Below are 25,912 nucleotides of genomic sequence, written 5' to 3' on the forward strand. Positions count from 1 at the left end.
GCATGAGTGCACGTCATAGATGCTGAGCTAACCCGTTGGGTAATGTGGATGAGCTGATGAGTGACCGTCGTAGTTATAGCCAGTAGGCTTTGTAACGCGGATGGTGTGAAACATTTTGCCAGATGAACACCTAAAATGGCGTTGTCTGTTAAGTACCTCAGCCAGCAAACAATATTTCACAGAAAATCCGGACCTTACCAGGACACACGCTGTTCTTGTCCTTTTCTGAGACAGATACCTTGCGGGCAAGTCAGATAGTCACAAACACGTTAAGCCAGTAAGCGCTTGAGGCTGAGCAATTTAAATTCCTTCTGCGTTAGCCATCTTGCATGTACATGATTTTCGGTTTTGATTGTTTTATGGGTGTTCAGCCTCCTAAAACGACGCAGGCTATGAGGGATGCTGCACTGGAGGGCTTCAGATAATTTCGTCCACCCCAGATTCTTTAGGGTGCACCAACACCGCACAGTACACTGCGGCGCCTTGCATTTCACCTTTATTGAAACGTGGCCGCCGCGGCGGGGATGGAGGCCAGGTCTTCCAGCTCAATAGCCGAGATCCCTAACAGGTTATCGCCATAGGGCGTTACCATACATTGCTGGCCCTTTCTTCTGGTACACACAATTCGCAGGCAGTGGTCAGCGGAAAGTCTAGTCGCCGTGGCCAGGTGGCGGCTCGTACATTCGATGAACCTGTAAGCTTGTTCAGCTATTCAGTCGGTCTGTGCTACATGCAGGCGCTCCTCCCCGCTGAACTGTGCTCGGACCCCGGCCTCCTGAGCCACGCGCCTCTGTTGTTTGGAGCCAGCAATGGCTGTTCGCCTTTCTCCTGCTGCGCTACAATCCCATGCCTCATGGAGTTTGTGCAGAAACAAAACATGCCACTTGTTCTGGGGGCTAGGGTGGCAGTTCTTGCTAGCGGTAGTGTTTACTAGAGGCGGAGGGCCCATACTCTGGCTCCCAACGAGTACGGCAGCTGAGGGATACCCATTACACACAGGACATTGTACCGGTGCTATTTCCTTGTTCCTTGTTATAAGAGAAGCACTCATCTCGGGGCGCACGCGAATAGCATTGTCTTGTTCGTAGAAAGTTAACAGTGCGCTCTCCTAGAACAAGAACAACGGTCAGACCTGGAATTCTTCATACTCCCCTTGATCAATCTGGCTGCACTGTAGCAGATGGTGCTACGCAAAACGCAAAGACAAGCTGCACAAGCAAGGGCGCGCGTGACAGACTCTGCTGCACTCCTGTGAACTGAAGGAAAGGTATGCTACGCAATGTTTGGGTGGTTTCGTCTATAGGAGCCCAATTTTAAATTAAGTGAAACACTGTCACGTGCCCTGCATGTTCCGTGTTGCATGGAGTTGTGGGTATTCGGTACGTAGCACGGGATTCAGGGAGGTCGGCCGGTTTTTATCAAGTAGGTTAGTTTCTGAACAGTATACTGCCTTTGAATATGTATTTAGTCGTGCACTCATGCTGATATAGAAACACCTTTGTCTTTACTTGTACTACCGGCTGTTCATTGAACGATAATTTTTGTTGCTTAGACAGCTTGCTTTCATATAGGAAACGACTTAGGTTTATCTGCAAGCCATGCAATTTCCCCATATGCTCTCCTCCTCGCGAGCTCATTGTTCCCGTCAACTCCCTTAGGAAGACATGGGAGAAGAAGGCACGAAGTCTGGGCCTCTGTTTAATAAACTGGCATCATACGTTTTAAGTGAGATTGCATTCCTAGTGCCACCACCATGATGAGCGTGTTTCATGCAGTTTGGCATGTCGCACACGGTGCGATATTTTGACGAGCGCGACTCCACACTGAGGTGTTCTTCGACACATCCCTAGGAGAAAAAAAAAAGTCGCTCTCGTCCAGAGCTCCTGAAAGATATTGCTACACGACGCATATATATGAAAATAGCCCAGCTTCTGAGCAAAGCACTAGTTATATTATTACAGCACGTACGTATCGGACCTTACATTGTGTTCTGTGCGCTTTGTGAAGGGGAGGGCAGAAGAATTCAGGATCTCGCTACAGAATAGGTATTCAGCTCTAACTGAGGATGGCGACATTACCCTATAGGCAAGGAACAATAATTTCAGAGATATCATTACTGAGTGCGCGGTAGAAGTAGGCGGTAGGATAGTTAGAGAGGATACCGGTAAGCTGTCTAAGGAGACGAAATATTTGGTTAAGAAACGCCAGAGTATGAAAGCTTCCAATCCAACAGACCAGATCGAATTGGCCGAGATATCAAAGCTAATCAATAAGCGCAAGGTGGCCGATCTAAGGATGTATAAAATGGAGAAAATTGAGCATGCTGTAAAGAACGGGGGAAGCATTAAAGCGGTGAAGAAGAAATTGGGCATAGGCAAAAACCAGATGTATGCGATAAAGGACAAGGCGGGCAACGTCATCACTAATATGGACAAGATAGTCAAAGTAGCCGACGAGTTATATAAAGATCTCTACAGTAGCCAAAGTAGTCAGGACCGTAATGAGATTGCCGGTAGGGAAAAACATTCAGACGTTCCACCAGTGACAAAGGACGAGGTCAAGAAAGCACTAGAAACTATGAAAAGGGGGAAATCAGCTGGAGAGGATCAGATAACTACAGATTTGCTGAAGGACGGGGGGGATATCGTGCTAGAAAAACTGGCCACCCTGTATACGCAGTGCCTGGTGTCATCGACAATACCCGAACCATGGAAGAATGCAAACATTATACTCATTCATAAGAAAGGGCACTCTAAGGACCTTAGAAATTACAGACCAATCAGCTTACTGTCTGTTACGTATAAGGTATTTACTAAGGTAATCGCTAATAGAATCAGGACAACCTTAGACTGCAATCAAGCAAATGATCAAGCAGGGTTTCGAAAACGGTACTCTACTATCGATCATATCCATACCATCAATCAGGTGATAGAAAAATGCTCGGAATATAACCAGCCCTTATACATAGCATTCATTGATTACGAAAAAGCATTTGACTCAGTTGAAACCTCGGCGGTGATGCAGGCATTGCGAAATCAGGGGATAGACGAGCCGTACGTGAAAGTGCTGGAAGACATATATAGTGGCTGCACAGCAACCATAGTTCTGCACAAAGAAAGTAACAAAATTCCCATAAAGAAAGGTGTTAGGCAAGGAGACACAATCTCCCCAGTACTATTCACAGCTTGTTTAGAGGAAGTATTCAGAGACTTGGAATGGGAGCAGTTAGGGATAAGGGTAGATGGAGAATACCTCAGTAATCTGCGATTTGCTGATGACATTGCCTTGCTAAGCAACTCGGGGGATGAACTGCAAATAATGATTGATGACCTAGACAGAAAAAGTAGAAAGGTAGGCTTGAAAATCAATATGCAGAAGACTAAGGTAATGTTCAACAGCCTCGGGAAGGAACAGCAGTTTACATTAGGTAGCGAAATACTGGAAGTAGTAGGCGAATATGTCTACTTAGGACAGGTAGTAACCGCAGATCCGGAACATGAAAAGGAAATAACAAGAAGAATAAGATTGGGATGGAGCGCATTTGGCAAGCACTCGCAGATTTTGACTAGCAGCTTACCGGCATCGCTCAAGAGGAAAGTATACAACAGTTGCATCTTGCCTGTACTCACCTATGGGGCTAAAACGTGGAGGCTAACCAAGAGAGTTCTACTTAAGTTGAGGACAACCCAGAGGGCTATGGAACGAAAAATGGTAGGGGTAACATTAAGAGATAGAAAGCGTGCAGAGTGGGTCAGAGAAATAACTCAAGTTACCGACATTCTAGCGGAAATTAAGAAGAAGAAATGGACATGGGCAGGACATGTAGTTCGAAGAGAGGATAACCGATGGTCGCTGAGGGTAACAAACTGGATTCCAAGGGAAGGAAAGCGTAGCAGGGGACGGCAGAAAGTTAGGTGGGCGGATGAGATTAAGAAGTTCGCAGGGGTCAAGTGGATGCAGCTAGCACAGAACCGGGTTAAGTGGAGAAATATGGGAGAGGCCTTTGCCCTGCAGTGGGTATAATCAGGCTGGTGATGTGCTGGAGATATGAGTTATGCGTGTGCGCTTCCTACTGAAAGAGTCACTAGACATCCAAATACCCCCCCCCCCCCCCTCCCTCCCCTTTCATTCTTCCTGTTGCGATAGGCAGGTGCAGTTACTCCTCTGGTGCCTAGTTGCCGGCATGTTCCTCTTATATCTTGTCCTATGTCTTGTCTTTGTCCACACACACGAATTGTCAGTAGTAAGGTTGAAAGTTAGGCGAGTTGAATCTTGTTCGTATTGAAGGTAGCGCAAAAACGAGGACCAAGGAGTCGTCGTTTTTTTTTTTTTTTTTGTAACTGTTGTTTGCTTCTGTGACTATGAGGCTCTTTGCTTTTGCACCTTATCTTAGTTAATAAGCACCCCCACCAGCTGTACCATGCTATCACGATTGTTTTCTTCTTTTTAGCTTCATGAGATGGGTATTTATTCCGTGTTTTTCAATAAAAGGTTTAGTTGCGAAAATGCGCTCAACCTTCTACTCCTTGGTCCTCGTTTTATGTTCTTCCCATTACGGAGCCGCAAGTCGGGATGTGCGCTCGCGTGCCTGATGAATCGCTGGGAAACGGTTTTGCAGTTTTGTGCATAACATGGACAGAATCGTAATACGTATGCGCCTTCCCGCTTACCCACAACGGCGTCTTGGAGTTGAACCAGTTATTGTAGACTTTTGTTAATTCATTTGGAGAAGCGTGCCAGAAAGCATCGATCTATGATGCTTAGTTCTCTGGGTTCAATTAAAACGTTCTTATTACTTCTTTTCCACCTCCTTCACCCAGTGGCTGCCTTACTCTCTCACGCGTCACAACGTTGATTTTTCTCGCACCTGATTCTGCAGCTTTAGGTTATCTTTTTTTTGCCTTGGAATTTGTTGCTTCACGCCACCTGTTATCCGGCCAACCAGGCCATTTTACTTTATGAACAAGTAAAGCTCTTGGAAATAGGTGGCGGAGCTGGGAGTTTGCTCATGTGGGTAATGACGAAAAGCGTGTCTTCTGGTAGCTGTAGGTTTCTTCACACGAGGCGTCGATAAGTCAATCATCATGGCATCCGTCTTCTCACCTTGAAAGACAACTGAGCGAATTCACATTCCGATTTTCCGCTTCGGAAATTTGGCGAAAGCTAAAGAAAGAAAAGAAAAGCGGAATCAGTTAACCTGGCTGGCTTCTTCCCAGTTGTATCTGCGTATTACAGGAGAAAGAACAGAAGGAATTAGAAGCAGCTGTCTCGTTACATCGATACATCTCGTCCAATAGTGCCACTCGTAAACACTGGCGCAATTTATATTGGGAAAGGCGTTTTTACTGGCAACATCTGCGAAGTTCTGGCCTTAGAGAGGAGTGAATGGACGAAATAATTTTTATTTTTTACGAAGATGCGACTCTACTAAAAATTGGAAGTTAATAGTGCTCAACTGTATTTAGCTAGGACGTCAAAAAGGCTCCTGTATACAGGGGAGCAACACACAAGACGCACAGGTCCGCGCAACAACAAGAGAGAGTTAATACTTTATGCTACTAATTGTTCGTGCTTCGACGTGTGTGTGCTTTTTATTCATTTTATTTATTTACAATATACTGTACCCCGAGGGCCAATAAGGGAGGGAAATATATCAAGATCTGCCAGAGTAAAAACAAATATAAGCGCAATCGCTCACAAAATTCAGCTAAAACACTGATCTATCGCGAAGGATTTGACATTTACAGGTACACTTAAGAAAATGAACGTAGTCAGAAGTAAAATAATAGTTAGAAAACAGCATTTTTCAAGACAAAAATTAATATTGTCTTTGTGTCGCCTGTTCGCAAAAAAAAAAAAAGAGGGTCTCTTAGATATCTCTTAAAGGAGACCGGCGAAAGCTTACCCTTCTTCCCCTATTATTTTACTTTCATCGTTTGCCTCTTATTGGTGTCCGTTGTTGTACTACATATAATTATAATTGGTTTACAGGAAAGAAAGGCGCTGCATCTATTACACTTTCTCCGGCAAGTGTGAGATGGGACGGTACACCACCTCTCATGTCGCGTGGCGTCCCATGGCGTGCGTTCAAGTGCGTGACTGCAGATAGTAGGAACGCTAGACAAGAACACATCTCGCAGAATCTCGTGGGATATGACAGACTTCGCGAGATCCCGGCATTTCGTTCCATGAGCCTAGAAAGGCTTTCGCCTTAAAACGTCTTGAATCATTCACTTAACAACATAAGTAAATAACGGGCACAGCCATGACGACAATGTGACCTAGCAGGGCGACGGGTGGCTTATTCTAAGTATGAAAAAATAAAGTTAACGAATAGACAGTTTTTTTATCAGCACGTTCACCACTATGCGACTAAAACAGAAGGTACACGTAGCTGGCATGGTCATGTTGCGTCTATCAAAATATGGAAGTAGTTTCAATAAAGTTTTGGTTGGAGATAACTGGTTCTTGATTTTCCCAAGCAAATACTGCACGATCCACACTGAAGAGAAAGCACAAGGACACGTGCTACACCAAAGAAGGCACTCACATCTGCCAGAACGAAACCTGTGCGTTGGGAGAGCCCATACAGTCTTGCCCTTCATGTAATAATCCAGACTAGGGTTGGAAGTATTTATACGTAATAAATAAACCTCTGATGCTATGACTCTTCTAGCTGTGAAGGCATGCCTACAATGCATTATTTTATCTGTTAATCCATCCTCTTAAAGCTCAATCTACTGCTACACGTAGAAGGCTTTCCTTGTGGCATTACAAGGCGTTCCTAAAATGGAGGATCGAAAGTGCGAGTTTTGCAGCTATTGCTTCATGCCCCATAGGATGATAGCCTAACCAATCGTATTGAATCCCGATAACCATCATCCTTTCTTTCTGTCCGTACAGTAGAGCTCGAACAGCTTGGCAATTATCGATCTTTGTGTCCTTATTGTTGTTTGCATTGGGTGGTAAGACGTGCGAAAGCAGAACGCTTTTTTGTGACGCACGAAGGACAATTTCTGAAATTTATCGAATTGATAAAAGGAATCGAGTGCATTGTGCGTATTACTTGATCCGTCCTATCTCTTGGAGTTAGAAGCTTTTAGCCTGCTTCTTTCCAGGGGACGTCTTAGTGTTTTAGAAGACATTTCGAGCCTCCCACCCTGATCGAAACAATGACCTGAAAACACAGAGAAAGGATAGTTTTTTATCACATTGAAAAAAAAAAAAATAAATCGTGAACAGGTGTGACATGCCAGGTTAGGTCGTTAAAAAGGGTGCAAAAGAGCCATCACCGAGTGACTTCAAAGAGTCGCTTTATCTGCTGGCATAACCACCACCCTGTCTGTTCCACCACCTGAACGTATACCTTCTCAGGGTCCACGAATTTGACGCTTCGAATGGCCTGAAGCAAGCACACTTTCATGGCGTACAAGGCAAAACGCAAGGCAATGCAGGCCCGAGGACCGGCTCCAAAGGGTAGGTACGAGTGCCGTGGGATAGTGTCGCCCTCCAAAAATCTGAAAAACAAAAAAAAAAAAACCAAAACAAAAATGTGCATTGGCCTATTGCGAGCTCATTTTATTAAAACGTCACCGGCACGCCTAAATATAATGAATTTATTAGTTGATAATACGGTTATGTCGGCCTATTAAACGTACTTTGATGTGTACTTCAATTAAGATATGAGGATGGGTTAGTCGGTTCATAGATTCAGCAAATTCAAAACTGGACGAAGAAGACGGGGTGAAAAAATACACGAACAAACCTACTTTGTGATAGCAGAGGACATATAAGAATTTTCAACAGTCAGTTCAAAGATTCAGCAAATTCAAAACTGGACGAAGAAGACGGGGTGAAAAAATACACGAACAAACCTACTTTGTGATAGCAGAGGACATATAACAATTTTCAACAGTCAGTTCAAAGATTCAGCAAATTCAAAACTGGACGAAGAAGACGGGGTGAAAAGATACACGAAAAAACCTACTTTGTGATAGCAGAGAACATATAAGAATTTTCAACATACAAAACAAGGAACAACAAGGAGCAAACATAAAGGAACCATGCGCGAGGTAGCGACAATGATAACAGGACACATGTGCGTACTGATGTAGACTGGAGAGTACGGATGTGCCCATCCAAAAATTCAATCTCTTGCCTTGATCACGATAAAGATCACGAAATAAATTCAACATGATGTCTGCACTCCGTGTGTGTGCGTGTTTGTGTCTCTTTTCGTCCCTGCTTCTTCGCGCGGTTTAGAATTTGGTGAATGTATACTTCACTAAGCTTGCATACAATAACCGCGCGATAAATTTTCATGTCGAAAGGTGCGCACATTGCTTTCAGTAAGGCGACGTCTAGCAGTTTCTTTGCCCTCTTGAGTTGGACACTGCCATTACTATCTTAGAAATGATGGCTTAGTCGGTGAGTTTATCAAAATTACTTATGGCGGTCATCGTGGAATGATGCGGAGCAAAATACATGTGGTGTGTTGCTAAGCCTTAGGCCATTTCAACGCGGTAGCGTGTTTAGAAAAAAAAAAACTGGACACACTTAAGCGTTGCTACTCGTTTAATCACTGATCCCCTAATTTGTGGCTCTATTTTTTCACACACGCACTGATTGGCATTCAGTCATAAGCCAGGACATTATATAAAAGACCACTCGACACAGATATGCAGTCCCGCGTAACCAATCTTAGGAATGTGCTTGCGCGGTCTATTGAGGCAGGGGCCCAATGATCCCGGAGTGTTCGATTCCCATCTAACAAACAATCTCCAAGGAGCGCCCTCATTTGACAGCTCCTGCCAAATCAGCCTTGCCACACGGCCTTCGGACGTCACAATATCCGCTGGCCAATCAGTGTCCGACCATGTCGCCTGTCAACTAGCACTTGCTAGGGGTGTACCTGTGAATTTGTTCATGACGCCGACAATGTCGAAACCTGGTTTTCCGGAGAAAGGGTCATTTAACGCCATTGCATTAAAATTTGTTGTCGGCGTAGCCGCGTTATAAGCTAGCAATATACTGGCACGCCTCCAGCAGGTGGCAGTTGGCAGGTGACATGGGAGGGCACTGATTGTTCATCGGGCTGTGCGCCATCGCGAGCCGAACCCTTGGATCCCCAGGAAAGCGCTAACCCTAAACCACAGAGGCACGTTCGTCCGACTTTGTGGAAAAGAGGCCTCTGTCAGCTGGACTTGCACATAATCTTATAGCGTACAGCTGTATGGTAATCAGTGTGTGTGTGTGTGTGTGTGTGTGTGTGTGTGTGTGCGTGCGTGTGCGTGTGCGTGTGCGTGTGCGTGTGCGTGTGCGTGTGCGTGTGCGTGTGTGTGTGTGTGTGTGTGTGTGTGTGTGTGTGTGTGTGTGTGTGTGTGTGTGTGTGTGTGTGTGTGTGTGTGTGTGTGTGTGTGTGTGTGTGTGTGTGTGTGATAATAGAAGCCAAATTTTAGAAATTACTATTAGGCCAGTAGGAAAGTGCCTACTACCCCTAGTTTGCTCACCTTTCTGGCCTGAAACATTCGGGTTCTGGGAAGAACTCTGGGTCATTATGTAAGGCATGCAGCGGGACGAACACTGGCATGCCTTTGCGAAGTTTGATACCTTGTTCCGCTAGGGTAATATCTTCAACAACGCAGCGTTCCAGCCTGCAATAAAGATACCGCACCACGCGCAATATAGGTTTATAAAAATCGATATCGCAGGCATTCGATGCGACAACTAAGAAAATACATCCTTCTTCCATCTCGAAGAAACACAGAACAATACACCAACACGCTGACGATTCAAACACCATCAGCTGATATCTGCTGTAATCAGATGCAGCTGATTTCTTATTGTAAGAGCTGTGCTAGTCGTTTTATTTTAGTCACTTCGGGAAAAATATTAGGGAACAAGCTTTATAGTAGTTGCAGGTATGATGATGGACTGATTTTTATGGCGCAAGGGCATCTTTGGCCAAAGAGCGCCAAAACACAGTTGCAGGTAAATCACACAAATTGCCCAATATACTATCCCACTTTGCCTTCCCATACCTCAATATACTGACAAACACACAAGCTTACCTGGCAATCGGGGGTTGAATTCGTAAGGCTTCAGATATGACAGCGTTCAGATAGGTTAGCTTGTTAACTTCTTCAAAGCTTGGATCAGAGTCCTGGGCAGGTAGAAGATCAAGAAGCTAAAATTTGTAAATGCATAGCAACACTTCTTGTGTTTTAAAAAATACCTGCCTTCATTTAGCGAATTATTAATGAGGCTAATCTGAAATTTTTCAGCAGGACATATTAGACTCTGCAAAAGAACACACCTACCGCGAAATGCAGGCGAAAAGTTAGAAAAAAAAAAAAAAAAGCTACTGAATGCATGTTTTTTTTTCTCCCTGCAAAAAGATACAATTACAGTGGACGTTTAACACCATTTGTGTATAGCGTCAGGTCCGTATAGCGACCCATTCCTTCCGGGCAGGTTTCCGAAGGTGGTCCCATAGGGGAGTACTAAGGAAGGACAACCTTCCGATCCCGGAGAGCGCCGGAGCACCTTTCGGAGCACTCGCCGGTGTGGGCACTTCCGGGAACCTGTCAAATTCTACGGTCCATGGCTCCACGAAAGTCCAAGGCGGGCTCCGTAAAACGCTCTCACCCCAGAGGCGCTAGGAGGCTATGCGTTATATACTGCGACTCTGTGGAGAGGTATTGGCGCTTAAAGAGGCTAATTTATTGAACAAAATCTGCGCTGCAGGAGATAGCGTTCACACGCAGCAGCAATGCGAAGCAGGTTTGTTACCGTTTCGGTGAAGCAGCTATCGACTTCGTCCTTCAGTCTAGCTTGAATTGCAGGATTCTTGGCCAGGAAGCTGGCCGCCACAGCCAGGGGAGTGACTGGTGTCTCGGTGCCCGCTATAAGGTACAGCGCGCATTGAGACATCATCTCGTCTGCAGTGACATCTGAAATGACATAAACATCACACCTATCTGAGACCTTGAACACTGCTGCACCGCTGAATAATATAATAATAATATATATTATTCAGCGGTGCAGCAGTGCTCAAGGCCTCAGATAGCTGTGATTTTGAGACATTATCTCGTTTGCAGTGACATTTGAAATGACATAAAGATCACAGCTACTGAGATCTTGCACACTGCTGCACCGCTGAAGCGCTGGAAGGCATTTCGTGCATTTTTACAGTGAACGCTTTTCCAGGGTTAGCTTAGTTATACCGTACTGCATTCTATACACTGTAATTAACGGTGCAAGCCAGAAGACCTGAATACATTTTGTGATATAATTCAATTATCATCGTGAGCACGTTGCAATTAAATTAACTGATTTGCGACTTGCCATTCTGTAGACGTGTCAGAATAGAGCGAGAGGATTAACTCTCTTCCCATAACGAAAGCAAAGCTCGAGAGAGAGAGAAAGAGAGAGAGAGAGAGAGAGAGAGAGAGAGGGGGGGGGGGGGGGCGGTGGCCTGGTAGTCTGGGAGGCTACTGCGGGAAGAGCAGATCGAGGAATGCGCAGTCTCAGGCAAGTTCCACAGCACAACAGCTTGTGCTAAGCTGGTAAACCTTGGACTAATGGTTTTCCAACAGCACTCTTTTGCCTCGGAGACCTGTCGTGGTGATGCAATGGTTAGTGCGCTCGATTACTTTGCCCAATGATGCGGGATCGAATTCCGGCCTCGGCGGCCGCTTTTCGATGGAGGCTAAAAGCAAGGCGCCCGTGTGTTTTGCGATGTCAGTGCACGTTAAAGAACCCCGGGTGGTCGACATTTCTGGAGTCCTCCACTGCGGCGTCTCTCATAGCCTGAGCTGCTCGTTAAACCCTACAAACCAAACTCTTTGACATCCGCCTAAGAGTAGCCATACGGCTGCAAAGGAAAGCTATACAGCTTTCCAAGAAACAAGAAGCAAGGCAGATCATCGGAAATGGACAAAACCACAAAGAGAACAAAACACAAAAACATTATTTATACAGAATACCCCTAAGGACTAATATCATTCTTGTATTATGATCGAGTGGCGTCAAGAGAGTGTGTGGTCAGAACATGTCATCAGAGTGTGCCCGTACAACCAGAGGAGGTCGTGGCTTTACTGAGTCCCAGAAAGGCCGGGGGCTTGAGTCCCCCAAAAAGGTCACGAACTCGAGTCTCTCGCTCGCGTTCCAAACTGTGATACCTGCGTGAGGTGGAGGGTTCGAGTCCCTCGCACGCGTCACAGTTGACCCAGCGAGTGTGACGTCAGCCGTCGTCGAGCCTTAGAAGCGGCGCTGCAAGTTTTTGCCTTCATACCTAAGCGCGTCGAAACTTTTTGTGCTACCCGCCAGTGAATGGACGACGGCTTCAATGCATTGATAGCAACTACAGTTGCCTGTCGCACCACCGGGCATATCGGTTGCACTTACCTCTCCTGAAATTAGGATATAGAGACAAAAGCTTACCTCGTCTGATATTTTTCTCCTTTTGCGCGGCGAGGATGCCGTCGCCGTAATTGGGACCGATAGTGGCCGAATCACGCCCTTCGAACTCGGCTGTCAAGGTTTTCACAGCGACTTCTAGCAGATTCTTTCTCTCATTTGAAAGTACCTCCTGAGGACGCAAACAAAAAAAAAGTGATCAGAAGTGCAGCATTGGCCTTAACAGTATAATAATTATTTTCAAGGCCGCACCTTTTCATGTTTGTATCTTTATCACAAATATGAACAGGCCCGTCCCACAGCAGACTATGGACACTACTAACACGAGAAAAATATCCAACTGGTTTCAGCAGTTGAAATTTTCATTCATATTGAAAGCCACGTGCTAGACAATGGGGTAACGTTTATTCCTTTCTCACGGAAATCCATTGAAACAAGCCTCCATTGCTGCGTTACAACGAATGAAATGCGCTTAATTTTCGTCGAGGGAAACCACACAATACACGGGGGTGACAATTATCATGGCTACACCATTTGCCCAAGTTTCTGTCGCAAAGCAGATATATATATATATATATATATATATATATATATATATATATATATATATATATATATATATATATATATATATATATATATATATATATATATATATATATGTATGTTCGGAATTGCGATGGATTGAAAGTACAGATAGAAGATTACGGACCATCATCGGCAGTACAAGTCGAGATTGCAGTGTATCCACGGCTGATACTCCAAGGGATGTTCGGGCTGCGAAAGGCATGTTTTATTGCAACGCGATATCTAATTTAAAGGCCCTTTTGAAAATCCGGCATCAGCCAGCGTTCGCGTTGCGAGCGAAAAATCACCAACACAGCGCTGCCAGGTGGCAGCTGACATGACGGAGCACTAACAGGACGTTTGGCTGCCAAATCTGGCCTTTCCTCTCATAGGGATATCAGAATCAGCCGACCCTTGCATACACGTTACCTCTAGGCGACGCAGGCACGTTCATGCGACTTGGTAAAGGCGGTCACGTTAGCGAAAACCCGCGAGAAATCCACAGAGTCGATAACATAGAGAGCCGGTGTCGGTGTTGTCCAGGGACGTCCGGTGATGATGATGATGATGTCCTCAAAATGTGTATGTATGTGTAAAAATGGCATATACCCGCGGCGGGGGATTGGCCAGGGTACATTACAGGTACTAATTATGTATGGACAAGGAGGGGAGAATATAGATAAATTTGAGTGTTAGAATTTGGACATAAAATAAAAAGGCGCGAGACGGGCACTTAGTCGCTTTCTGCTTCTATTCATTGTCCTCCTCACCCTGGGCTCCGGTGCTCCGGTGTCCGGTGGTATAATCTACGTTATCGCGTCATATCGTTTAAAGCGGAGTTTAAGTGTCCCCATAATTCTTTTATATATTACAGCGCTATAGACCATAATTTTTAGTCGTTCTCGGGCGCAGCTATATTTTGTCGACAGGCGAACAGCAGCGCGTCCGTTTACTTGGCGTCTCTGCGGCCGCGGCTCTACGAAAGTCGCGATTTGCTAGCATTCCGGTGCTGAAAAAACATTTCCAAAGGTTTCGCATTGCACAAGTTAATTTGCGTAGTAGGGGAGTTAAAATCGACGCGTTAGTAATCAGATTTACTTTGACATTCACGTTAATTGTGTTGACGTTTATAATGTAGCCGTGCTAACGCTTTTGTTTCGGTACCTTACAGCAAAAAAAAAAAAAAAAAAAAAAAAAAAAAATAATAATAATAATTGCAAGTTTTACTCGCATCTGTGCGACTCACATATAATCCCAATTTCAATGAACTGTTAATACTTCTTACCAGCCACAGCTAAACTCTCAAATTGGCCCGTGTTATTGCCTGCGCGATGGTGCGGCATCACATCAACACAAAATAATCGCTAGATAGATGCGCACATCTAAATTGCCGAGCTAAGAGAGATGAGCTTTTTTGTACATTATTTATGAACACTGCTGCATTAGGATTGCATTTTTAGACCACCGCGGCCTTACAGTGCCTATGAAATCGTGGAGCCTGAATGACATCGGCTATGAAGTGCGCCGTAGTCTCCGGAAATTTCGACTGCCTGGGGTTTCTTAACGTTCACTAACATCGAACGCGTCTTCCGTTCTGGGATCGAACCGATTTATCCGAGAGCCCTAAACAGGTTTCTTCATTGCGTTAACGTGAATAAATATTAACAGAGAACCCAGCTGTCATGGCTACTGCAGCCAGAAGACGAGTATAATTTATTTCGAAACTATTTTTGTGAAAACATAGCATTAGCCGTTTGAGCCAGTGCCATAGTACCTAGTGAAACCGTACTTATTTTGCTGCGACTCAGGCAGACAATAACAACAAAAAGATGCCATCCACTCAGCCGTTTCTCTCGCCGACTTCTCGCTGACAAACTGAGATATCAATCTGTATTGCTCGCAGTCGTGTTTGCACTTTCGTAAAAGAGCGATAAAAGAAAACCGAAGGCGAACTATTTCCTGACCAAAAACACGCATTTCACGCCCATTATTCCAGCTACCCCTTCAAAACAAATACATAAATTTTTATTCTCGAATACAAAATCAAAATGTTAAAAAAAAAAATCGTACCCGCATTTATCACACGAAAAAACAGACGCAACAAAAATACTATACTGCATCAATCTGCTTATAAACTGATTTTCAGTTCCTACTTTGCCATGAATATCGCGTAAACGAGGCAATAATGCGTTTCATATAGCTGTATACTCTATGGCACAAAAAAAAAAAAAAATGTGAGTAGCGATTTACAGTTGAAGCTTACATTCATAGGTAGCAGAGCTCGTTAACGACAGAATTGCAGAACTTTTGCACAGAAACGTGGATTCTATGCACGGCGGCCGGGCAACCCGCTCTCCCCGAGCCGCGAGCGCCTACAGACGGCGCCATGGGCGGAGAGTATATAGGACCGCGCTAGCAGCCTGCGTGCGAAGGTAAAATCCGAAGGAATGCTCGGAATGGTATTGGGAACGAGAGTACTGCTAACGTTGCGGCTGACATAAGCGCAAGTGACATAAGCTAATTGAGTACTATGCACTTGCAAGGCCGCGAAGCCGTAGCGTCCACACCCTTGAGACAGGCGAACCACGATTGTTCTCAGGCGTTTGAGCAAACATCTTCACTTACATTACTAGCCTGTTTTCGGCGTTGAATCAGAGTGTTCGCCATCTGCTTGGCGAATTGGGCATGACGAGGGTTGACTGGTCCAACCTTTAGAATTTTCATGATGGCTGGAGAAAGATCTGCGCAGAAAACGCTGTCAGTTACTTCGTCCTCTGTATGGAATTTCTTCTGCTATCAGAATTTCGTATGTTGCAACTTCCAAATGCAATAGAATGCGGCAGCCCACAAGAAAACAATGCGACTTGTTACACAGCAACTTGACTTACAGGATGGAAGACGTAGCTAAATATTGGTATTTTGTGATATTTATTAGTTATGATATGGTTTTAACTAGTATAATTGTTTTCTCGTTGTGCTACAGTAACTGTTGCAGCCGCATGTGAGCGTAGTGGAGGCAGAACCACTAAGCAACATGTTTATTCGGCCGTACAGAAGAAGACCGAGCTCGCTCGCCTTTTTAACAAAAGAGCAACGCCAGCTCGGCATTGCATCATCACACGCGACACTAAACTACAGTCGCTCACAATGCGATCACATGACACTTCAGCAACGTTTCACAACCTGTTTTGTTCTCCTACACTTCTGCGCAATGCTTCTGCCTATAATGTTTTCCAATAGCTCGCACGCATGCCCTCTGATCATGAAGAGGAAATTCTTCGCAACTGGTGTTAAATTCAGAATTGCTCTCTCGCCTCGGGCGGATGAGTATTTGTCACATAAATAACCACTTCTACGGTAACACGCCCCTTCACAGTCAGGAATTAAAACAAACACCGGTTCTTGCCTGTAATTGCTTCCCGCAGTGGCGCTGCCCTCTGCGGTGACAGTGTGAGCTTCACGAATTCGTCCATATCCCGATAGTCCACCTCGACTCCGAACGCGCATCGAGCTATGATTTCCGCCGTGTAATGGCCGAAAACGCTGCGTAGAAAAGAGAGGTGGGATATTAACTTTCTGGAAGGGGCAAAAAGTGAGTGTCACTCCGCAACAGTTTTAATTATCTGAAGTTCTTTAGCGTGCTCCGGCTCACTACATGCACGACAATTTCTGCATTTCGCAAAATTTGGATTTTATTCGCTGCGTCAAAGATACAACTCTCGGTTTGAGCCTCAAGAAAGCACGTCTTAACATTAAGCCATAACGACATTGAAGAGATGTTTTTCAACATGGTATGAGAGAGTTTATCTTCTATTTACTACAGATTGTGACATGCATGGCGGCTCTCCGTTACAACAACAACAAAAGAACCTGGTTTGCGATAGCACGCGGAGAATAATAATAATTGGTTCACAGCAAAGGAAAGGCGCTGTATCTGTTACCCTTCTTCCGTGAACACCTGCACCGCGCCGTAAGGGTACGGAGGAAGATGTGCCGTAGGGGACGGCTCTGGAGTAACTTCGACCACCTGGGGATCTTTAACGTGCACTGGTATCGAGGCGGGGCTGGGTGCTTTTGGCTCTACGGGGCTAGGAGTGGTAGTCCCCGCCGTTTGTGTGGCGGAGGCTAGCCTGCCACCGGTGGGTCTACCTGTTGTAAGCAATCATTGCACCCGCCACCGCTTGGGCTATTTTCTCCTCTGTCCGCACGAGGCAGCGCAGGTGGCTCAGCTACAGAGCCAGTAGCAGGCCCGTGCATTTCCTTCTTCCTACGGCCACAACAACAACGACACTGACATCGCACAGCACGCGGTCGTCACTTCGTTTTGCCTCCATCGAGACACAGCCTCCGGGGATCGAACCTATGAAGTCCGGCACAGCAGTCGGGCATCTTAACAACTTCGCCACCGCGGCTGGTCCCAGCGCGCGGAGCTTATTGCAGCATTTTAAAAAGACGTCTTCGTGGCGTCGTTCTTATTTGAGCCCTCATGCGCTTTCGATCAGATTGCCTCACATCCGGTGTTGTTAGGACGTCACTTCCGATATGGTGTAGCGAACGGGTGTGAGCATGAGCTATGAATAATCATGTGACTCACACTGCCTCACTGACTCCGTCCGCGGTTAAGAAGCTCAAGTGCTGTAAAAGAGGGGACGTGGGCTCGGTTCCTGTCGCAGCGGCCAATTTTCGATGGAGGCTAAACGAAAGGAGCCCGTTTACGGGGCTCCCCCCGTGGCAAAATCACCGGAGCCCACCACTAAGGCGTACCCAACGTTGGGCGTACCTCATAACCGATGCCGCTTTGGGGAGTTAAACCCCACGTACCATGCTATACGATTGTCGCATGACTCATGCACACTACTATGCTGCGTGGGGGTCTATATGCAGCAATCACCACCACTTAATGACTACCAAATTACCTATGACAGGTCATGACATGACATGTTTGCCATAACCCAGCATACCATGTCGTGCTTAGTCTAGTCATATACCCCATAACACCAAATATACATGCTCTTCCTATGCACGACATATATGTAACGACCACGTGTGACAGCAAAATAACGCCGAGAAAATACCTTCTTACACCTTACGCTGTTGCATAGTTGTTTTGGTTTGGTTTATGGGGTTTAACGTTTCAAAGCAACTGAGACTACGAGACGCCGTAGTGAAGGGCTGCGGATGTTTCGACCACCAGGGGTTCTTTAGCGTGCACTGACATCGCACAGCACACGGGCGCCTTGCTTTCCGCCTCCATCTATCGAAGACCACCTTTTGTAAGACAGCCAACTAAACCAGTGCCGAGAGTTTATCAAGCCAGTCATATTTACTTGCTGAACACGGTTCAGCGAAAGCTGCCCAAACCGGTCAGTCTTCTGTTGGACACCCAAACAGACCTCATCAAATGAACACTCGCCTGCGAGCAGACGCCCAAATCAACATCCCCTAGTTTAAGTGGCGCTGCCCAACAAGACTAGTCAGGCGGCACTGTGGACCATACCGGCGATGTGCACCGAACACGTCAAGGGTACCTTTTATTTCACGATGTAGGGGAAGCTCAATGCTGCTTTGTACTGTCCGATGCCAGTGCATCTGCTTGCAGGTGTTCAAAATGATCTGGATCTCCTGAGTTACTTTGACAGGTTAAACCCTATAAAGCCTCGTGCACCAGGGTCGTTCTTCGTTTTTTTCTTTTTTGTTTTTGTTTGGCCCGCGAAGTCACTCCGCACGTTAGAAGTATGGTCGTGCCACCCAAAGTACAATATCAAAGCCTTATCTGCCTGTCTCGATGCATGTCTGTACCTTATAAAAGTTTGATATTTACGATGGTGGCGAAGTGTGGAAGTATGGCGGGCTTTTATGATGCAACCCTGATTTTAGGAGCGAGACGTTTGAGATCTTAATTTTTGGCTGTATCCCCCGCATAAAATAACTAAATGACATATGATTTTGCATATGGTTGAGCCACATACGCACCAGGTGCGTTCACTTCGGTTTCGCTTCGAGGCTCGATTTTCGAGGTCACGCAAGCACCAGGACAAGGTTGGCGAAATTGGAGAAGGGCGGCCATAGTGGTAGCACAATAATGCTGCTTGACGTGCGGATGCAATGTAATGCGGGTGTATTCTGAATTCACTGCATGCAGATGCATGTTGACGAACAAGGCGACATGCGAAGCAAATCTGCTTGCTCAGCAGCGAGTTTGAAACGCACAAATCACTTCATTTTATTTTATTTTATATTAGCCACAGTTTCATAATCGCTTTATTCTGAGTTTCTGCGAGTTTTTAAGCGAAACCAGTCTATATCCTTCTTGTACCCTTCAGCTACATTCCCTCTCCCTTTTTCATTATTCCTAATGGCAAACAACCCCGGCAGTGGTTACGGCGCTCGACTACTGTTCCCAAGGACGCGGAATAGAATCCCGGCCTCGGCGGCAGCTTTTCGGTGGAGGCGAAAAGCACGGCACCCGTGTGCTGCGCGATGTCAGTGCTTCTAGGGCACTGTACCCAGGTGGTCAAAATTTCCAGAGTCCTCCACTACGGCGTCTCTCATAGCCTGAGTTGCTTTGGGAAGTTAAACCCCACAAACCAACCAGCCAACCTAATGGCAAACATCTAAAAAAAAAAAAAATTGTGCGGGTGCGGGTGCAAAAATTGTGCATGCCTTGAACCTAGTGATAGAGCGAAAGCTATAGTGTTGCAGTGAGAGCCTATGTCACACCGCTGTTTCAATCTGCAGTTTTTCGTAATTTTTTTAATTCAATGAAATTGGTTGATAGGAAAGGAAACACGCAGTATCTGTCACATAATGTTTGGGGACACATAAATTTCTCTTTAGGTTCGGGCCCCGCCGGGGTGGCGCAGTGGTTACGGCGCTCGACTACTGTTCCCAAGGACGCGGGATCGAATCCCGGCCTTGGTGGCAGCTTTTCAGTGGAGGCGAAAAGCAAGGCGCCCGTGTGCTCTGCGATGTCAGTGCACGTTAAAGAACCCCAGGTGGTTGAAATTTCCGGACTCCTCCACTACGGCGTCTCTCATAGCCTGAGTTGCTTTGGGACGTTAAACCCCACAAACCAAACCAAAACCATATTTAGGTTAGGTATATAGTATATAGCTCCTTCCTTTCTCCATAATTGAATAATAATAATTGGTTTGCAGGACCGGAAAGGTGAAGTATGATACACTTTTTTTATGTGGACACCTGGAACCACTCCGTAAGGGAAGGGAGGAAGGGGGAGCGCAAGTGAAAAAAAAGACAAAGAGGTGCCGTGGTAGTGGAGGGCTCCGGAGTAATTTCGACCACCTGGGTATCTTTAACGCGCACTTATATGTCGCACAGCACACGGACGCCTCTCCGTTTCACCTCCATCGAAACGCAGCCGCCGGTGATCGGGTTCGAATCCGGGTACTCCGGCACAGTTGTCGGGCAAATTAACCACTGCGCCCCCGCTACGGGGCAGTAGCACAGACATCTACATTTCATTTGGTCAAGGTCGTTCGGGCCCAGCGAGGCGAAATCTCAGCTAACCAGACAAGCGCCAACTCTTTAAAATCTTTTTTAGAATTGCTTCGAATAACTTTCTCTGCAATAAAGACTCTTTGTTAACCATTATGAAGAACAAAATAGTGAATAACAAGGCATTTGCAGCGCCGTTAGGCGTGTGGTTAGCTCATGAGTTCTTGAGGAACACACTTGCTTATCCTTCAGAATCGCACTCTTAACTAACAGGGAAGGAGAACAATGACGTCGGCTCACTTACTTGTCGGCATCAACGCATTCATCGCTATCTGCAAAACTTTTCAAACGATCAGCCGTTTTCCGCGCACAATCTTGGAGAATGCTGTTCATCTGAAAAAAAAAAAATTAAATGAATGTTTGGACACTCTGTGATGAGATGATAGATTTCTCAAATTCAGCCATTATCAAGTTTTCAAATAAACTTAGATCGGGAAGAAGAAACATCATTAGCACCCTCTAGAGCGGGATGGTATACGATTACTGTTAAATCTATAAAGCATGGCCGCTCAGCCTTTGTCTGAAAACTTTATTTTCTCGGTGTGGCAACTATCCAAACCGTGACCTTGCATGCTATTGCAGTTTTACTTCCCGCAAGCTAAGTTTCGCGCTCCGCTGAGCGAGCAAGAGTGGCTTTGTTTTCATGGCAAAGTGTGAGACATCTGCAACCAAAACTTTTATTCTTAAAAAAATATCGATGCCTCTCATCGGGCATTCCCTTCCGACCTCGACAATAAGGAAATCAAATTCCCTCCGGCATACTACTTCAATGATATTGTTTTGCACTATAATCTGGCCATGGTCTTTATACCCGGCCATATGGGCCTCTCGAAGATGGAGTAATGGCTTCTGCTCCTTCTTTATACTAATACTTTGTTTTGCCCGGCAGCTCTCAAACATTTCGACCCTTCTTTTTCGGGCAGCTGTCCGCCCTGTGTGAAGAAGTCTTGGGACATCTACAAGGATGGGCCTGCCCCTCCATCCGTGCTATTCTATTCCCTCTGTTCCCAACCCCACTCGTAAGAACTGGGATGCGACCCTGCTCGGCTAGTCTGAACCACAGGCCCAAAATGCCCTGGTCGAGCGCGCCCGAGCAGCGGCCGACGGGGTCCCGTACTATGTTTGTGAAGACCAACCCCTTAAGGGTCGGTCCAATCATACTTCCATATGCACAGTCCTTTGAGTGATTAAAGTATTTCACCACACCCATCACCTGTCGAAACGTTTACTTTTCAGGCTATGTTCTTTGTGCACCAAAACCTCTTCGCCCCACATGCGCGCGATAAAAGAGCGCACTACTCAATATACGCACCTTCCGCAGATTCCCAGTTGCGAAAGCTGGAAGAAGCAGAGGACGAACTCTGTGCCAAACATCAAAGGCACACAGGCTGAGCATGTTGTCCAACACGGGGTCAAAGAACCCGCTAACCTGAAAGAGCAACGTGAAAGAGAATACTATGATTCCGCCCGTGAATGAACATACAGTCGCGATGAGGTTAACCCGGAGCACGCTTCGAATTCTTCTCACACGTTACGTGGGAGGATGAAACTGTTTTTGTTTTTTTCTTTGCATTTGTGTGCGTGAGCAACAGCAGGATTTCCTCGCATGTGTTAAGTGCGAGATACGTAATATCCGCTACGTAAGCCGTGAGAAAAATTCATTGCTGGTGTGGTCCATACTAGTGCAGTCTATACGCACATCCGCAGTTGAAAGTTTTTTTTTAGAACACAGTACTCGCGAAAAACACCTGAATTCAATCGCCGTCTTCTCACGCAGCCGCGACCCCCTACCCACATTTACACTTCAATCTACGACAGCCCATTCTTCTTATACCACGTTTCTAAGCCTGAAGTAAGAATACGTAAGGCGCTACCTGATTCATCATACTTAGTCTTGCTACTATTCCTTTTCGTAATGCGGGCTTTGTGTCAACATTTATGAATTAAGTCATGCTCCTTTTTATTCAGCGTTTAAAGGTTAAATGTTCACACTATGGGAGGGCATTGATATTGTCACGGAGTGAAGAAGACGAAGAGGAAGGACAGGGTATGAGTGGAAAAAGAAGTGGAAGTGGCGCTGCTTAACGGACCAGTATCTGACTTCGCTCGTCCGGCGCGACTCCGTCCTGAGTGAAGGTTCCACTCCGTAACAATATATTCTCCATCTCTTCTCGGTCATCATCTTTTGTTCAGATATTTTCTTGCTTCAGACGCACTTTGATATAAAAACGTAATAAAAAGAATCGTCTGCAAACACACATAAAAACGTTTACGGTTTAAATCATCCAGACATTACTGCGGTTTATTACTTGATCTTGCTTCAATATTATTTGCACATGACAATTTCTCCGCGAAACGTACTATATATTGTCTGCATACGTACTGTTGTAGATGAAATCGAGGTAAAATTCTTGATAAATATATCCTTGATAAGTATTGGGTCACTGACGCAAAGTGCCGGTGTGCTTCCCTGAAACATGCTGAAAAAAAGAAAGGTGTGACATTACCTTCCGAAATATAGTCTGGTAGTCAAGCAGTTCAGCGCATTTGAGGGTGAAATAAGGACAATGTAATCTTTATTTTCTGAGTAGCTTCGATGCTTAGGCTCTTTATGGTTTTGCTCATGTTCTTTCACCTGCGCTGAAAAAATTTCTTCTACCATTTGTCGCCTTATTTCTTCCGCTCAGAATCAAAGCCGTGTCGTAGCGTGCATTGGATAAGTTCCGTGAGGCGGGAAAAGGCGAACGTTGTTTTGCAACAGCGACCAAAATGAATGTTGCCACCAGCCGCGAATTGCAAGTGCGCTTATTGATCCCATCACTCGTATCGCATCAGATTTCCTTGATATCACACTTGTGATCTTAAAAAGCAAATCATCGCTAAGAACTGCTGACGACATTATAGCGACTGTGCGGCATGCTTTTGAGAATCGAAATCAAAACCAAACTTTCTGTCTGTTTTCTTTTCGTCACTACGGTAGGTTCGCAGTGTTTCACTCCCATGCTTATTTTTCTTCATTTAACCTTGCCTCTAGAGATCAAAGCCCACTACTAGCAGCGCTTTGCTCAAGCTTTATTACAGTCTGAAACTTTCAGGTGGAAACAGCTTGTGGTCACAGCACCTGACTCTTATTTCCGTTCTCAGCCTTTCCAAGAGCTTAGTTTTCAGTGTAAATATATTCAAACTGTCATTAGGAAGCTTTATTCTTTCGATATCGGTAAGCTTCAGTCGCTTTAATACCCTTAAATGTCATTCGTGGGTGTTTGTATCACTCACCCGTACACCCTTCCCAGCTTCTTCAGGCGTAGCAGGTCTTTTTCACCAGGATGCGACTGTAAAAACAGATGAAACAAGCTAATTAAATAATTAGTTCGTGTGTGCACAGTCAAAATGGCGAACTGCGGATTTATCACAGACTGTAAAGCGTTTCTAGTACAGTGCCACTGAGACATTAGTTTAGTCATGTAGGCAGAAAAGGCGCCTTTATCCATACAAGTTGTAAATTTATGGCCATACACGAGCACTTTTTCCTTATTGTGGATATATGAAGTACCAAGAAACGTTAGGTCATGTGAAAAGCGGCCATTCGAGGTATTTGGGAATTTCTGTATAATATTAGTAGAAATATGTGGTGTGCAACACCTTGAACCTGCACATGGGTTATGAGAGACAGCTTACTCGGAGGGCTGCTTCTGTAAGCTTCAACCATCTAGGATTCCTTACCGCACCCCTGATTCCTATATAGAGGAGATCGATTTCTAGGTCTCAGGCCGGGCCGGCACATATTCATCCCTATAGTGCTCACCTTAAAGCTACGGCATTCGTGACGTCTTATGGAGTTCAAAAACGAAGCTTCTCAACTTCCTCGCACTTAATCATTATGGTGGTGGACTTGCTAGAGCAAGCATACTCGTTTTAGTTGCAGGTCAAGTTTTACCTAACAACCATTCAGTTTGCTAGCTTCGATCACAACGTCAGAGTAGTGCCCTCTCAATGACCTTAGGCGCGTCTTTATACTGCTAGGTTTCGTCGTGTCAGCGGTTATCTAGGTGAAGGTAAGGTATAACCGAGAACGGAGTCACGCATATCAAACATGCACACTAATGCTCGCTTAAAGAAGCAATAAAGTAAATCTCAACCATCGCTGTATGACGTCCGGCTAAACTACAGAGCTCCCCACTCTCCCTTTCTATCGCATCGAACAGCACGAGAAAACACGGGTTCGATGAGATCGATAGTAACTCAAATCGCTCTGCTTCTACTCTCCCTTTCATCCAAACTCCACGTGCTTTGCTGTATTCACCGTAAGCACTTTTTGGTGAAGCGTGGATCTTATATGAAAGCGGCATTTTAAATTTAAATTCCTCAGGGGAAACTTTTATATAGTCTAACGCTATACATCTGATACTTGTTGATACATTTACGTCTCTCTATTGCTATTTGTATCCCGAATGCTCGGGCTCACCTAGCTGCTGCTCTGAAGTCATCTTCGGTTTCATCAACTGCATTCGGAATTATAGCCATTTCAAAACGTTTATAGAATGATGGGTACCATACATCAGGAATTCCAATCTTGGAGTAGATGAACAGCACTGAACCCCTCCTTGGCTATGCATTCGATATTACTTCGTGCTGATCAGTAGCTATCTACTCGACTAATCCCGCCCAAAATCTACTTTAAATGGGGCACAGCTACAAAACGAGTTTTGCAGGAGAATTCGAACGACGATAACGCTTGGCAGCTTGTATTATAATAACTATGATAATTATAGACAGCTGAACTCGAGAAAACAACTTTTCGAGCTGGCGAAGGATGCCGAGCATCACATGAGCAGAAAAAATGTACCCTTTTCGTTTTTTTTTTGTCGTGTTGTGTATCCTAATGAGTCTATTAGATAGTATATTCTGTATATGTATACATGGCAGAAGATGTGCGGTATTACGTTCTGAAAGCATCTGTTCGAGTGTATACATGCCTCTTATGGTCAAAAACTCGACGTACACTTCATCCATGTAACTCTTTTGTTTTTGCACATGGGCTGCGAAAATGTTCGCACGAACTGACAGTTGAACAAAAAATCCATCTCCACCGGGAATCGTACTAGGCTCTCCAAAACCCAGCTGAGCGCGCCATCCACTCTGCTATGTAGAGTGTTTTTTTTTTCTTTTTTTTTTGTGAAAAAAAAAAGGGGGGGGGGTTATTGTATGACTTTGACGCCAAACAATATTGCAAACCCCAATCCCAACATGAACAACTCATGCCTATGCACATATAGGGACATCACGATTAGCCAGAGGTAACCTGAATTCATGACATTAAAACTCTCTCAAAGACAACAAAGGCTCTATACTTGCGAGCCAGTCCGGTGGCTCTGCAGCTGCTTTTTGTATAGCGATAAACTAATGCATA

At 45.3% G+C, this 25,912-nt stretch overlaps 1 protein-coding gene across 1 annotated transcript; it reads right to left on the reverse strand.

Moving 5' to 3' along the window:
* Positions 1–1,126: 1,126 nt before the first annotated feature.
* LOC146184986 (cytochrome P450 3A19-like) lies at positions 1,127–24,989 on the reverse strand. Its single transcript, XM_084605858.1, has 6 exons — positions 24,968–24,989; positions 10,792–10,952; positions 10,071–10,162; positions 9,510–9,653; positions 7,367–7,517; positions 1,127–1,186 (listed from the first exon to the last, which is right to left on the reverse strand). Exons 1-6 carry the CDS (start codon positions 24,987–24,989, stop codon positions 1,127–1,129), a joined length of 630 nt encoding a protein of 209 aa, XP_084461984.1.
* Positions 24,990–25,912: the final 923 nt, after the last annotated feature.

This window comes from Amblyomma maculatum, chromosome 6 (genome assembly GCF_055883805.1).
Source record: "Amblyomma maculatum isolate TAMU_Amacu chromosome 6, ASM5588380v1, whole genome shotgun sequence".
In the NCBI taxonomy this organism is placed as follows: Eukaryota; Metazoa; Arthropoda; class Arachnida; order Ixodida; family Ixodidae; genus Amblyomma; species Amblyomma maculatum.